The sequence below is a fragment of the Saccopteryx leptura genome, chromosome 6, assembly GCF_036850995.1.
Source record: "Saccopteryx leptura isolate mSacLep1 chromosome 6, mSacLep1_pri_phased_curated, whole genome shotgun sequence".
Classification (NCBI taxonomy): Eukaryota; Metazoa; Chordata; class Mammalia; order Chiroptera; family Emballonuridae; genus Saccopteryx; species Saccopteryx leptura.
Window position 1 is genome coordinate 3,008,600 of NC_089508.1, and position 13,695 is coordinate 3,022,294.

General features: G+C 47.6%; 1 protein-coding gene across 1 annotated transcript in view; it reads left to right on the forward strand.

Annotated features, from left to right (window-relative positions):
* Positions 1 to 972: 972 nt before the first annotated feature.
* CDC42BPB (CDC42 binding protein kinase beta) overlaps positions 973 to 13,695 on the forward strand; it is a 104,712-nt gene continuing 91,989 nt past the window's right edge. Inside the window, exon 1 of the mRNA XM_066343939.1 lies at positions 973 to 1,518. Within this exon, the coding sequence (XP_066200036.1) occupies positions 1,344 to 1,518 (175 nt within the window). The 5' untranslated portion in view covers positions 973 to 1,343. The remainder of the gene's footprint in view (positions 1,519 to 13,695) is intronic.

Genomic DNA, 13,695 nt, shown 5'->3' on the forward strand with positions numbered 1-13,695 from the left:
TATATACACCCTTGCGTAACGACCACCCAACTCAAATTATACATTTCCAGCAGCTCCCAAGGCTCCCTCCTACCCTTTTCCACTCAAATATACCTCCAGAGAGGTAGCCACTATTCGGATTCCTATCTCCGTGGATTAGTTTTCCGTCAGTCCTTGACCTGCCCCACATCACTTTCCGGCAGCTACTGCAGCTGCCCTCCCATGCCGGGGTCACGGTTCCCACGGCTCTGTATCCTCGCGCCCAGCCCTCATCCACCCCACAGCCTCGGTGACCTCCCACGGGGTCCGCTCCTCTCCTGAAAGCACGCACGGGTTTCTTTGGGTGGGGGTATTCTCCATCACCCTCCTCCTCTGCCACCCTAAAATAAACCCACCCGCTGGGCAAACCCAGGCTGGAGACAGGCAACTGCCACCGAGACATCTGTCTGTGGGGAGTGGTGAATTGGAAATTGGCAGTGGCCACTGTGTGGGCACCGGCTCAGTCTCCTGTCCGTCAAGTCAGAGTGGGCGCGCGTTGCCAAAGGCCGCTCCGAGCTCGGAAGAGCTCTCGTTTTAAGTCCCGCCGCCGACGCCCGCAAGAGCTGCGACTGCGGGGCGGCCCCGAAGCCCCAGGCCGGCGAAAGGAGGCTGAGAGCCTCCGAATTCCCTTTGGGACGCAGGACGCGCTCGGGTGCGGACCCCACACGCGGAAGGTCAGCCCGCGAAGCCTTCGCGCACGCGCCGGCGCCGCAATCTCAGCGGCGCACTGGCTCCGAGGCCGCCCCGCCCCCGCCGGGCCCCGCCCCCCGTCTTCCCAGCATCCCGGCTTCCCTACGGCGAGCGGCGAGGTCCGGTCCCGCCGGGAGCCAGGCGCCGGGACGCAGGGGCGGGGCGGGGCGGCGCGCTGAGGTCAGCGCGGCGACGGCCGGCCCCGCCGTGGTTGGCTGCGCCCGCGCTGGCCGCGCCCTGGTTGGCTGCGGTCCGCGGGGCTGGGCCGCCGCCGGGTCGCGGCTGGGGTCGGAGCTGGGGCGCCGGCCGGGCTTGCGCAGCGTTCCGGTCCGCGTCGCTCCAGCGCAGCGGGCGGCGGGTGGCTGGAAGGGCGCGGCCGCGGGCGGGGCTGAGCGGCGCAGGCGGGGCGGGCCGCGCCGGGCAGGGAGGAGACCGGCCCATGGACCCGCGGGGCCCGGCGCCCCAGACGCTCCGCTGCCGGGACCGAGCCCAAGATGTCGGCCTAGGCCGGGGCGCGACGAAGCGGACGGGGCAGCGACGAGGCGCTGCCGCCGGGCCCCCCGAGGGCTCGCCCTGACCGAGTGACTGCGCGGGCGGCGAGAGGCCGGCGCGTCGGGAGCGGGCCGCGCGGCACCATGTCGGCCAAGGTGCGGCTCAAGAAGCTGGAGCAGCTGCTCCTGGACGGGCCCTGGCGCAACGAGAGCGCCCTGAGCGTGGAGACGCTGCTCGACGTGCTCGTCTGCCTGTACACCGAGTGCAGCCACTCGGCCCTGCGCCGCGACAAGTATGTGGCCGAGTTCCTCGAGTGGGGTGAGTGCGCGCGGGCCCGACCCTCAGCCCCTCAGCCCCCCGGCCGGCTCACCCCCCTGCCCCTTGCCTCCTCCTCCGCGCTGCCCTCAGGCTTCCGTCCCACCCTCCGCCCCGTCCCGCCGCGGCGGCTCCCGGCGCTCCCGTCCCGCCGCGGCTCTCGGTCCCTCCCTGCGCTTTTCGGCCCTGGCACATCCGCGTCCGGCCGTCCCGCCCCCTCATCCTGCCCCTAGGAGCCACATCCTTCGCACCCCCCTCCTCTCCCCTCCCCTCGCCGGGCCAGCGCCCCTGCCGCTTCCTAGATCCACCCTTGGAGTCTGGATATCATTTCCTGCAGTACTGCCTGGGATATCCGCCCCTGCCCCCTGCTTTGGGGTCCAGCATCAGCGTCCAGTGCCACCCCCTACGCGTTCTGCTGGCTTGTGGGGGCAGCCGGGTGTGCTTCCCGCCGCCCCCCACATCTGCCTCCCCCACCGCCCGGTGGGCCCCCCGCCCCTGTGTGTGTCTCCTAGGTGACACAGCCTGTCTACACCTCCAAGGGAGTTTTAAAGTTAAAGGCATTAATTTGAATACACCATGGATGAGCAGATTGATTTTTTTTTCTTTGTGATTGCGCCAGACCCTTGTAAGATTTCCGGGGTAGTTGGAATTGTCAATATAGGGAAGTCATTTGGAAACTTTCATCTAATCCTTGCATGCCTTCTCCACTTCATTCAAGGATCTATAATGCTGTAATCGTTGATCAGCTAACCTAGTACGTTTAATGAGGGCACAAATTTGATGAAGCCATTTAATGATCCTTATAATCTGGAAGACTGGAAACAAACCTTTTGACTTCACCTTCCCCTGACATGGGCATCCCGACCAGACCCTCAAGACTCACCTAGAACGACCTAGTGGGAAGGGGCGGTGCTTATGTTCAGGCCACACCTGTGAAAATCCTATCCTTGGGTCACTTGTGTCGTTGGGCTAGGATTGTGCAGTTTGAACCAGTAATTTCTAATCTTTGGGGCAGATAAAGCTGATATTTACATGAGGAAACAAACTTGTGTTCTTAGCAAGGCCTCCTGCTCTGCCAAAATGGCCACTGGAATCGGAATTTTGTTTACACCTTTGAACTTAAGTTGCCATAGTCTTTAGAGGGCTTTTGTTTTTTGCTCTTAAGTGAAATGGTGATGAGATGTCTTCTGAGAGCAGCAGTAGAAGGAGGCCCGGAGCCTCAGGACAGCCTGTTATACATTATTTCAGTGGGGCACCATCATTCTTGGTTATTTGCAATATAAGTATTTGCTTTCTGGGGTCCTTTATCAGTGACCTGATTTCCAGCTGAATAATTTACTGACTTCACTGTTGATTGGAAAGTGAGGTCTTTGGTGCCTGTTACATCTGAGCCTTCTGAATATTGTGTTTGCCTTCCTTTCTGAGGGTTTGACCTTGAGATCCCAAGTTCCACAATCAGGTTTGACTACAGAATAGTCTATGAGTAAAAGTGTGATTGAAAGGAGGAAGCAGAGGGAAGGCTTTAGTTGGTAAGGTGTGGACCAGCTGGCCTCTGGCCAGGGAACCAAGCTGTGCCTGGACGGGCGTTTTGTTTGAAGGCTGGGCGCCTTGTGGACCAGTGGTCTTCCTGCAGTCCCCTCACCACCACCTTCTGGTCTGGAGGGCGTCACTCGAAGAGGCTCTTCCAGCATGTATGGAGGTCTTCTTTTATGAGACTTGTCCTTTCCACATCTGAAGAGGAGCTGTGTGCTATTAAGATAGAAATATTTTTGGCTCTGGCTAGTGGCTCAGTGGATAGAGCATCAGCCCAGCATATGGATGTCCCAGGTTCGATTCCTGGTCAGGGCACACAAGACAGGCAACCATCTGCTTCTCTCCCCTCCCCTCTCCCCCTTCTCTCCCTCTTCGCCTCCCGCAGCCAGTGGCACTGTTGGTGCGAGCATTGGCCCTGGCACTGAGAATAGCTAGATTGATTCTGGCATTGGCTCCAGACAGGCAAGCTGGGAGGATCCCAGTTGGGAAGTGTGTGGCAGTCTGTTTCACTATCTCCCCTCCTCTTACTTAAAAAAAAAAAAAAAAAGAAATAGTTTCAAAATTGTCTTCTGGCTCTTTGGAAATTATAAGGGTAAATATATTATAAGAACTTAATTCACACAGAAATGTAAACATTAAGTTACAAAGATGAAGAACGCACTTAAACTTGAGGGGGCATTTTAATGAAATACATATTTTAGAAGTAGTATTAACTTCCTGTATGTTAACATATGCGCCATTGTACTTGCAGTGGTGTTAGTAGTTACCATATTTGTGCGGTCATTATTTATTGTTACTTGGAATGCTTGGGGATTGAGATTGGAAGGTGAAGAATGGTCTTTCAGATAGAAATGTTTGTGGAGTATTATTGAGTACCCTAATTACTTCTGCTCAGGAAGCATGTATATAAGCTATGGGTCTGTGGATTGTTATGGTTTTCTCCCCTTTTTATTGAACTTACTGGGGTATCACCAGTTAACATACAGGTTTTAGGTGGACAATTCTAAAACACATCTCTGTCCTCGGTATTATGTGTTCACCGCCGGTTGTTGAGTTTTTGGAGTAACATCCTATATGGTGTTTGAAACCTTGGACGTGTTGAGTCCTGTCATGCAGAGGGCCAATCCCTCCTCGCCTTTCAAATCTTGCTAGTTGTCTAATGTTAATTATGTGGAATTCTTGAGACTTGATGAAGAAAAATAGCTGATTCAGCTCAGGTTTTGAGGTTTATTGAGAAATCTGTAGGGAAATCTGGGAAGTATATAGGTAATAAAGATTTTTACTTTTTTTTTTTTTAAGTGAGAGACAGACAGGAAGGGAGAGAGATGAGAAGCATCAACTCATAGTTGCTCACTTTAGTTGTTCATTGATTGCTTCTCTTACATGCCTTGACTGGGGGCTCCAGCTGAGCCAGGACTCCTTGCTCAAGGTAGTGCCTTTGAGCTCAAGCTGGTGGCCATGGGATCATGTTGATGATTCCATGCTCAAGCCAGCGACCCTGCACTCAAGCTAGTGAGGCTGCTCCCAAGCCAGCAACCTTGGGGTTTCAAACCTGGGCTCTCAGAGCCCCAGGCTGACACTCTGTCCACTGCGCCACCGCCTGGTCAGGCCAGGTTTTATGTTTTCAAGGAAGACTGTTTCAGGCCTTTGTTTTTTTCCACAGTGGTTCGTGGGACAGGAGTCGTCCTAGCTTCACTGTAGGTTTTTTCTTTAATTTTCTCTTCATTGTGTTTATAGTTTGGTTGGTTTTCTCTATTAAACCACGGACCTTAAGTAAAAGTTGGAAGTACCCTGCTTTGCATGTATATTTTTTTAAGCTATTTAAAAATTTCTTTTTAATTTGATTGATTTGAGAGAGAGAGAGAGAGAGAAAGAAAGACGCATCAATTTATTGATCCACTTAGTTGTGCATTCATTGGTTGCTTCTTTGTATATGTCCTGACCTGTGATCGAACCCGCAACCTTGGTATATCAGGATCATCATCTAACCAACTGAACTACCTGGCCAGGGCTCTTTAAGCTATTTTTAAATGTAAATTTTATACTATTTGAAGCAAAGCACATGAAACACTGAAATTTCAACCAGTAAACAACAACAAATGTGGACAGCTAAAATGAGGTGGATTTGTTCTTTCATCTTTGTTATATAAAAATACTCCTATGTATGTTACTATATATGTTAAATATGTAACACGACTTATTATGGCTAGTGTTACATCTGGATGAAGTTGCTGTTTGGCCTTGGATGGACCATAGTGGCCCTCCGCGCTGGGTCCCCGCGTGGCCTGCAGATGCGGTGGAAGGTATAGGGCTCACTGCTGGTGTAGGCACATCATGGAGGCTGACCTGGGCATTGGGGTTTCCGATTCCCAGTCCAGGGTATCTTCTCTAACCCTGACATACTTCCTCCATAAGGAATAGAATTAATCTCCCAAGCCGTCTGTTTAGTTTCCCTCCTGTGAGCTTTTTCTACTATGTGTGACCACAGCAGTGCTTTGTCGGCATTCTCCTTCTTTGGTGCGAAGTCCCCTGTTAGTGTGGGGATGCTCAGCTCTAAGTGTGAGTGAGTGACTCTACCAGATAAATTCGGCTTCGCAGATGGAGCTAACCATCTCGAGATACATTTTCATCTTGTGGTTTCTCTAGCTAAGGTGTTTGCACACCATGGGGCACTTTTTAAAATAACAGGTTTGAGAAGCAGATCTTTTGAATAAGACCTAAATTTTAGGGAAACAATTGGGATTGCAAAAAAAAAGATCATGTTGACCTAATTTAGATTTTATTATTAGCTGTTTGAAACACACAGTGGTATGGAGCACGTGGCAGGAGATGGGACAGTTGAAACTGCCTAACATTACTAAGCCAACCAGCTTTCCATTCTCTCTCCTAAAACCTCCTTCGTTGATGGTCAGAAAGTGAACAGCAGTGTCTGTGTTAAACCTAGACGTTCAGTAAACAAAATTGGACTTGGGGTGAATTGTTCTCATTTCATGATACCACTTTGTGAGCAACCTGAGAAAGTTGATATGTGCAGTGAATTGCTCTTCGGACAAATACTGAATGCATGAATGCATGAGGGTAGAACCTCCCTCCAGCGGGCTGGCGTCTTGCTTCCCTTGCCTTTTCCCAGCCTTTTGCTGCAGCCCACGATGCCCTCAGAAATCCCTCCTGTCTAGTGAACACATAAGCAAACAAGACTGATAATTCCAAACTATGTTAAGTATGGCCAAACTATTGAAAGCTTTTCTTGGTAGAGAGTTAAAGAGACACAGAGTATCTTTTGAAACTAATAAATGAGGATCTTGCTGGAAGAGATCAAATATGGGTTTTTTAGCTTTTTAAATTATTATTATTATTTTTAAGGTGAGAGGAGGGGAGATTGTGAGGCAGACTCCCCGTGAGGCCCTGACCAGATCCATTTAGGGATGATGCTTGAGTACCAAGCTATTTTTAGTACCTGAGGCTGATGTACTCCAATGAAGCTATCCTCAGTGCCGGGGCCACACTCAAACCTTGGCTTATTGGGACGACACTCAAACCAACTGAGCTACCTAGCCAGAGCTCTAAAGGTGATTCTTAATGCTATTGGGATGGTGATGATCCTTCTGGCCTCCAAAAATTAGAGGCGTGGGTTTGAAAACTAGTAGGAATTTGAGTGATGACATGATGTACCCTCTATCCCCACCCCCCTTCTCCTGAATCATTTCTAAGCAAACAGCTCCCTAGCCAGGGTTTCTCTTCTCTACTGGATCATGGTGAACCCTGTGTCTCTTTGCTGACACTTGCTTTTAAATACCTCAATTTTATTCTAGCTTTTTCTTTCCATTTTCATTATCACTGGCCTCGGTGAAGCTCTCAAGCCCCCAGACCTAAATGAATGCCTTTTTTACATGAAGATTGAAATGCCTCTGACTGGTTCATCTTTATTTTTTTTCCCAAGTTTTTTATTGATTTTAGAGAAAGAGAAAAGGGGGGAGACCTCTCTAGCCGGGTAGCGCAGTTGGTTAGAGCATCGTCCTGTTATACCAAGGTTGTGGGTTTGATTCCTGTCAAGGCATATGCAAGAATCAACCAATGAATGTATAAATAAGTGGAACAACAAATAGATATTTCTCTTTCTCTCTCCCTTCCTCTCTAAAATCAATCTGAAAAAAGTAAAAGTGTCCTGGATCCTGTCCTGCTCTCAGCCCATCCTCTGACAGTGTCCACCCCATCCGTGTCCCAGGCAGCAGGGCAAAGGTGTTTTCTTCTCTCACACTTGAATGACAGTTTGCTTGGGTATTGAATTCCAGGTTAGAAACCACTTTTCCTCAGAGGTGTGAAAGTATTACTTCATTACTGTCCACCCTCCATATTTGTAATGAGAAACCTGAGACCAGTGTGATCCTGGAGTCTGTGTGTCCCTTGTTTTCTCTCTGGAAGCCTTCAGGCTCTTCTGGGTTAGCCTTAGTGTTTCTTAATGGGTCCTTTTCCTTTTTTTTTTTTTTCCTGTATTTTTCTGAAACCGGAAACGGGGAGAGACAGTCAGACAGACTCCCGCATGCGCCCGACCGGGATCCACCCGGCACGCCCACCAGGGGGCGACACTCTGCCCACCAGGGGGTGATGCTCTGCCCCTCCGGGGCATCGCTGTGCAGCGACCAGAGCCACTCTAGCGCCTGGGGCAGAGGCCAAGGAGCCATCCCCAGCGCCTGGGCCATCTTTGCTCCAGTGGAGCCTCGGCTGCAGGAGGGGAAGAGAGAGACAGAGAGGAAGGAGAGGGGAGGGGTGGAGAAGCAGATGGGCGCTTCTCCTGTGTGCCCTGGCCGGGAATCGAACCCGGGACTTCTGCACGCCAGGCCAATGCTCTACCACTGAGCCAACCGGCCAGGACCCCTTTTCCTTTTTTTAATGATATTTTAGAGAGAGGAAGGGAGAGAGACAGGCAGAAGCTTCGGTTTGCTCCTGTATGTGCCCTCACTGGGGATTCAGCCCACACCCTCTGCGTTTCAACGCGGATGCTCTAACCAGATGAGCTATCTGGCCAGGGTCCATTCTGACCTTGACCTCCCATTATTCAGATGTTGGATCTTCTCAAGTGGTCTGCTCACTTCTCTTTCTCTTATTCTTTTCCCATTCATTTATCTTTTTTTGTTGTTGTTCTGATTTTTCTTTGGAGAGGTCTTCAACTTTATCCTCTAGTGAGTCCTTAATGTTGAATTTTTATTTCTGCCATCATATGTTTCATTTTTAAGTTTTTGTTCTCAGTATTTTTATTATCCTATTTTTTTAAAAAAGATTTTATTTTTTGAGTTTAGAGAGAGAGAGAAGGGAGGCAAAGAGTAGGAAGTATTAATTTGTGGTAGTTGCTTCTCATTTGTGCCTTGACTGGACAAGCCGGGGTTTCAAACTGGCCCTCAGCGTTCCAGGTCGACGCTTTACCTACTGCGCCACCACAGGTCGGGCAGTAACACCCTAGTTTTGTTTCATGAAGGCAATGCATTTTTCAGCAGTTTTTCTTGTTTATAATTTTTTTGATTTATGAATGCACATATGTTTTATAGACATTTTCTTTGTTTCCTGTGTTTTTGTTTCTTTTGAGTCCTTTTTCTCCTGTTCTCTACTTTGGTCTATGTCTTAGAAGCTTTTGTCCAGCTGTCTCATGATTATTGTCTTGTCTTCTCATGTTTATGAGTGGGTGGACTGGAAACTCTGTGGACAGACAGACTTCAAATGTTGAGTCTCACCTTTAGGAAATAGGATGGGGACCTTGCCAACGACCAGAAGTTGCTCAAGTAATTCTTTGTCTTGGGCTTGTCACTTTCCCCAGAGAGGGGGTCAGTGTGGACTGTGCCCGGCTGCCAGCTCTCTAGGAACGTGGGGTGAGTGACGTGGAAGAGGGCTGAGGAGGTAGGATTGGATGGCAGGCGCGTCAGGCACAGCTGCTTCCCACAGGCGTGGAGTCTGCCGTTTCCTGTCCATTACTGTGAGGCCTTCAGAGGTCCTGGTGCTGCTGATGACTCCTGAGCCTTCTGATCCCCACCTCGCACACAAGTCACTTCCAGTTTTCTAACTTGGCATTTCCCACTGTGTAAAATTCAGTTGACATTTCTGGTCTGCTGTCATCTGTCATCCATCCATTCATTCAAGCTTTTTTCAGACTTAAGACATGTTAGGCACTGCAGTGGTAACATGGACTCTAGAAAGAGAATTCAGCTTTATTTTATTTATTTTTTATTGAGAAGGTGAGAGAGACAGGGACAGACAGACAGGAAGGGAGAAAGATGAGAAGCATCAACTCATAGTTGTGGCATGATTGCTTCTCATAGGTGCCTTGATGGGGGGAAGGACTCCAGGTGAGCCAGTGACCCTTTGTTCAAGCCAGCGATCTTGGGCTTCAAGCCAGTGACCATGGGCTCATGTTTGTGATCCTGCACTCAAGCTGTTGACCCTGCGCTCAGACTGGTGAGCCCGCACTCAAGCTGGTAATCTTGGTGCAGAAAGAAGAGTTCAACAAATCAGAGAGAATGAAAGTCCTTTCTCCTGTAGCTCAGCTCAGCAATCGTGTGCTACATTTTAGTAGGGTTCAGATGGCACAGAATGTTCTGTGCACTACACTTACTGGAAGGTACCCCAGTTTTCATCTCTATATGAAGTCACAGTGTGTAGTTATTATTGTCTTTGATTTGGATGTACTGCCATTTCTATTCTTACACTTTTTAAGAAATATTTCCCCATAAGTAGAAGGAAGAAATGGGAATAAGGGAGAGAAGTTCTTCTCTGGTTACTGCATGAACTTGGAAAGGAGGGAAGCCCTGGCCGGGGAGCTCACTCAGTTGGCTAGTATCGTTGTGATACACACCAGGGTTGAGGGTTTGACCCCCCATCAGGGCACATACAGGAGTCAACCAATGCATGCATGGATGTGTGAAGCAACAAATTGATGTTTTTCTTTCCTTTCCTCTCTCTAAAAAAAAAAAAAAAATGTTTTAATTAAAGAAAATAAAAAGGGAGGAGAAGGGGAGAAAGGGTAAATGATGTGAAGAGGGAGAATTCACATGGTGGCTGTCCTGAAAGCGGGTGCAAGGGTGTGTGGAGAGTGCTTCCTGTGGGGGGCTGGGTGGGGCTGGGCGGGGGCATCCTGGGGGAGAGGGTGACGTGGGTGTGCCTGCAGACACGGAATGTGGTGTAATGGGTGTTCGTGACTCAGGACTGCGTGTAGGAACTTTATCTTCCTGGAAGGGACATGGAGCTGATTCCAACACCAAAGCTGTTGGGATGTAGGAAGAACTCACTAGTTCAAAATAAAGAGCAGAGTGAGAAATGTTCTTGCCACTTGTGATTTTCTAAAAGTACAGATAACAAAACTGAAAAGCAAAGGTAGGCGGGCCTCCCTTACCGTGACGCGCAAACTACATTTTAAGACTGTTGTTTACCTAACTTTATCCCTGTTCCTGTGAAAGAACTGATTTGAAGTCATTTAATTGCTCTCATTTTGTTTAAAAACTTTAAATCAGGGGCTGAGTTTATTTTTTAATCACTACATTATTTTTAACTTGAAACAGCATTTTTGTTGATTTTTCACTGTTGAGAAAGATGTTGATTTCATAATTAGTGGGTATGCAGAAACCCTTAAAAATTATTTTGCAGCTCTGTCACACATGGATTTGTTTCTCTTCTGACTCTAAGTATTTGAAATTAGGTTGTTGAAAGTGCCAAAGTATACTAGCACACCACCTGTCCGATGTACCTTTGGAGTGAACCAGGAAATGTGGGTCGAGCACTGCGTTCAAATGTGCAGGAAGTTGTTGGGAATACTGTTTTCAGTTCTACCGGCTATTTAAGGTGTCAGGATGGCATTTATATCTGTCTTAGCACAAGAAATGTTTCTCTAAACATCGGGCATTACTGTGGTTTTATGTAACCAAAGTGATAGGCCTGGATAGGTTTCCTTCTACAAACATTGAATTATTTTTTCAGAAAGCAAGATCTGTGTTTATGATGAAGTTTTGATAATCCTTATGAAACAATAAAAGAGGGTTATTGAACAAGAACCAGTTGTCTACCAGCAAAATGAGAGAAAAGTAAATTGAATCACACAGCTAACTGATTAAGTTTATTTTAGTGGGAAAAAAGTTTTCTTTGTTATTTTCAATTACCAAATGATTTATTTTCCTTATTATTTTTTTTGCTAGTGGCTTTATTGAGCTCTAGTCCATATACAGTTGACCTGTTCAGATGGTGTAATTCAGTGGTTTTAGTGTAGAGTTGTGTAAACCCTCTCCACTATTGAGTTCCACAGCATTTTCATCCCCTTAGAAAAACCCCTGTACCCTTTAGTTGTCACCCCTGTTCCTTCCTCCTCCCAGCCCTAAACAACCACTAATTTACTTTTATTATATACTTGCCTCTTCTGGACATTTCCTGTAAATGGAAACATATACTATGTGGGCTTTTGTGCCTGGATTCTTTTCACTTAGCATAATGTTTTCAAGGCTATTTCTGTATTTCACTTCTTTTTATTGCTGAATAAAATCCTGTCGTACAGACCGTCCACTCATTCACTGTCCATCATTTGAGGGACATCGGGTTGTTTCTAGTTTTTGGCTATTGGGACTCATGCTGCTGTGAACATTCATGTGCAGGTTTTGGCGTGGACACTCGTTTTCAGTTTTCTAGGCTCTGTACCTGGGAGTTGCTCGGTCGTTCACGGTTAGCACCTTGAGGAATTGCTGGGTTGTTTTCTGTGGCTGCTATCCAGTTCACAGTCCCACCAACAGCGTACAAGGGTTCCAGTTTCTTCACAGCTTCTCCAACACTTGCTGCTATTTGTCTTTTTAGCCTGCTCTGTGGGTGTGAAGATACTGTCATTTGATTTACTTTTTCTTAAAGGCTAATGATGTTGAGCATCTCTTTTTTTTTTTAATTGAATTTATTGGGGTGATGTTGGTTAATAAAATTAAATAGGTTTCAGGTGTATCATTTCATAAGAGCATCTTTTCTTGTTTTTATTGGTCATTTGTATATTGTAGAAATTTCTGTTATTTTTAAATTATGTTGTCTTTTTGTTATTGAGTTCTTTATTTTTATGTTATTTTTTAGCGTGCACATGTGAGAGAAACAGAGACAGGAAGGGAGAGATGAGAAGCATCAACTCATAGTTGCATCACTTTAGTTGTTCATTGATTGTCTTCTCATACGTGCCTTGACCTGGGGGTTCCAGCTGAGCCACTGACCCCTTGCTCAAGCTGGTGAGCCTGCAATCAAATCAGTGACCTCTGGATTTCAAACCAGGGACCTCAGCATCCTAGGTCAGTGCTTTATCCATTGGGTCATCACCAGTCAGACCTGAATATGTTTTGGTTTTTAAAATTCTCAAAGGAGAATTAATGATTTCTTTGTTTCACTATATCATTAGCTTTTCTTTAAAAATTTGTCTTCAGCCTGACCAGGCCACCGTGGTGCAGTGGATAGAGCGTCGGACTGGGTTGCTGAGGGCCCAGGTTTGAGACCATGAGGTCGCCAGCTTGAGTGCGGGCGCATCTGGTTTGAGCCTTGACCCAAGGTCGCTGGCTCCAGGAAGGGGTTACTCGGTCTGCTGAAGGCCCGTGGTCAAGGCACATATGAGAAAGCAATCAATGAACAACTAAGGTGTTGCAATGTGCAACGAAAAACTAATGATTGATGCTTCTCATCTCTCTGTTCCCATCTCTGTCCCTGTCGATCCCTCTCTCTGACTCACTCTCTGTCTCTCTAAAAAAAAAATTTGTCTTCAGACATTTCTTGAGTTACTGTCTCTTAATTTTGAATTCTGTAATAGTTTGTGGAGGGTAGTAATAAATGGTTCAAGTCACAGTTTTTTTGTGATATTAGGCTTGCCCCTGTACCAACTATACATCTGTGTCTCAGACATGACACACAGCCGTCCTATTTTTATTTTAAATAGTTTTATTTAATGAGGTTTTTTTGTTTGTTTGTTTGTTTGTTTTAGAAGAAGGATGGAGTGGGAGAGAGAAATATTGATTTGTTGTTTCAGGTATTTATGCATCCATTGGTTGATTCTTGCATGTGCCCTGACTGGAGATCAAACCCAATCTTGGTATATCGGGACAGTACTCAAACCCATTAAGCTAACTGGCCAGGGCTTAAATAATTTTAAAAATTATAAAAATAATATGTGCTCGTGATTAGATAAATTCTGACAACAGGGAAGGGTCTGCCATAGAAAGTGACAGTCTTCTTCTAGCTGTATTATCAACTCTTTGCCTTCTATTTTAGAGCCTATTCTAGACATTGAAGTGAAATACGGACTATTGACTTGAAAGATTTTTTTTTATTTTTTTTTTATCATTTTTCTGAAGCTGGAAACAGGGAGAGACAGTCAGACAGACTCCTGCATGCGCCCGACTGGGATCCACCCGGCACGCCCACCAGGGGCGATGCTCTGCCCACCAGGGGGCGATGCTCTGCCCACCAGGGGGTGATGCTCTGCCCCTCCGGGGCATCGCTCTGCCGCGACCAGAGCCACTCTAGCGCCTGAGGCAGAGGCCACAGAGCCATCCCCAGTGCCCGGGCCATCTTTGCTCCAATGGAGCCTCGGCTGCGGGAGGGGAAGAGAGAGACAGAGAGGAAAGCGCGGCGGAGGGGTGGAGAAGCAAATGGGCGTTT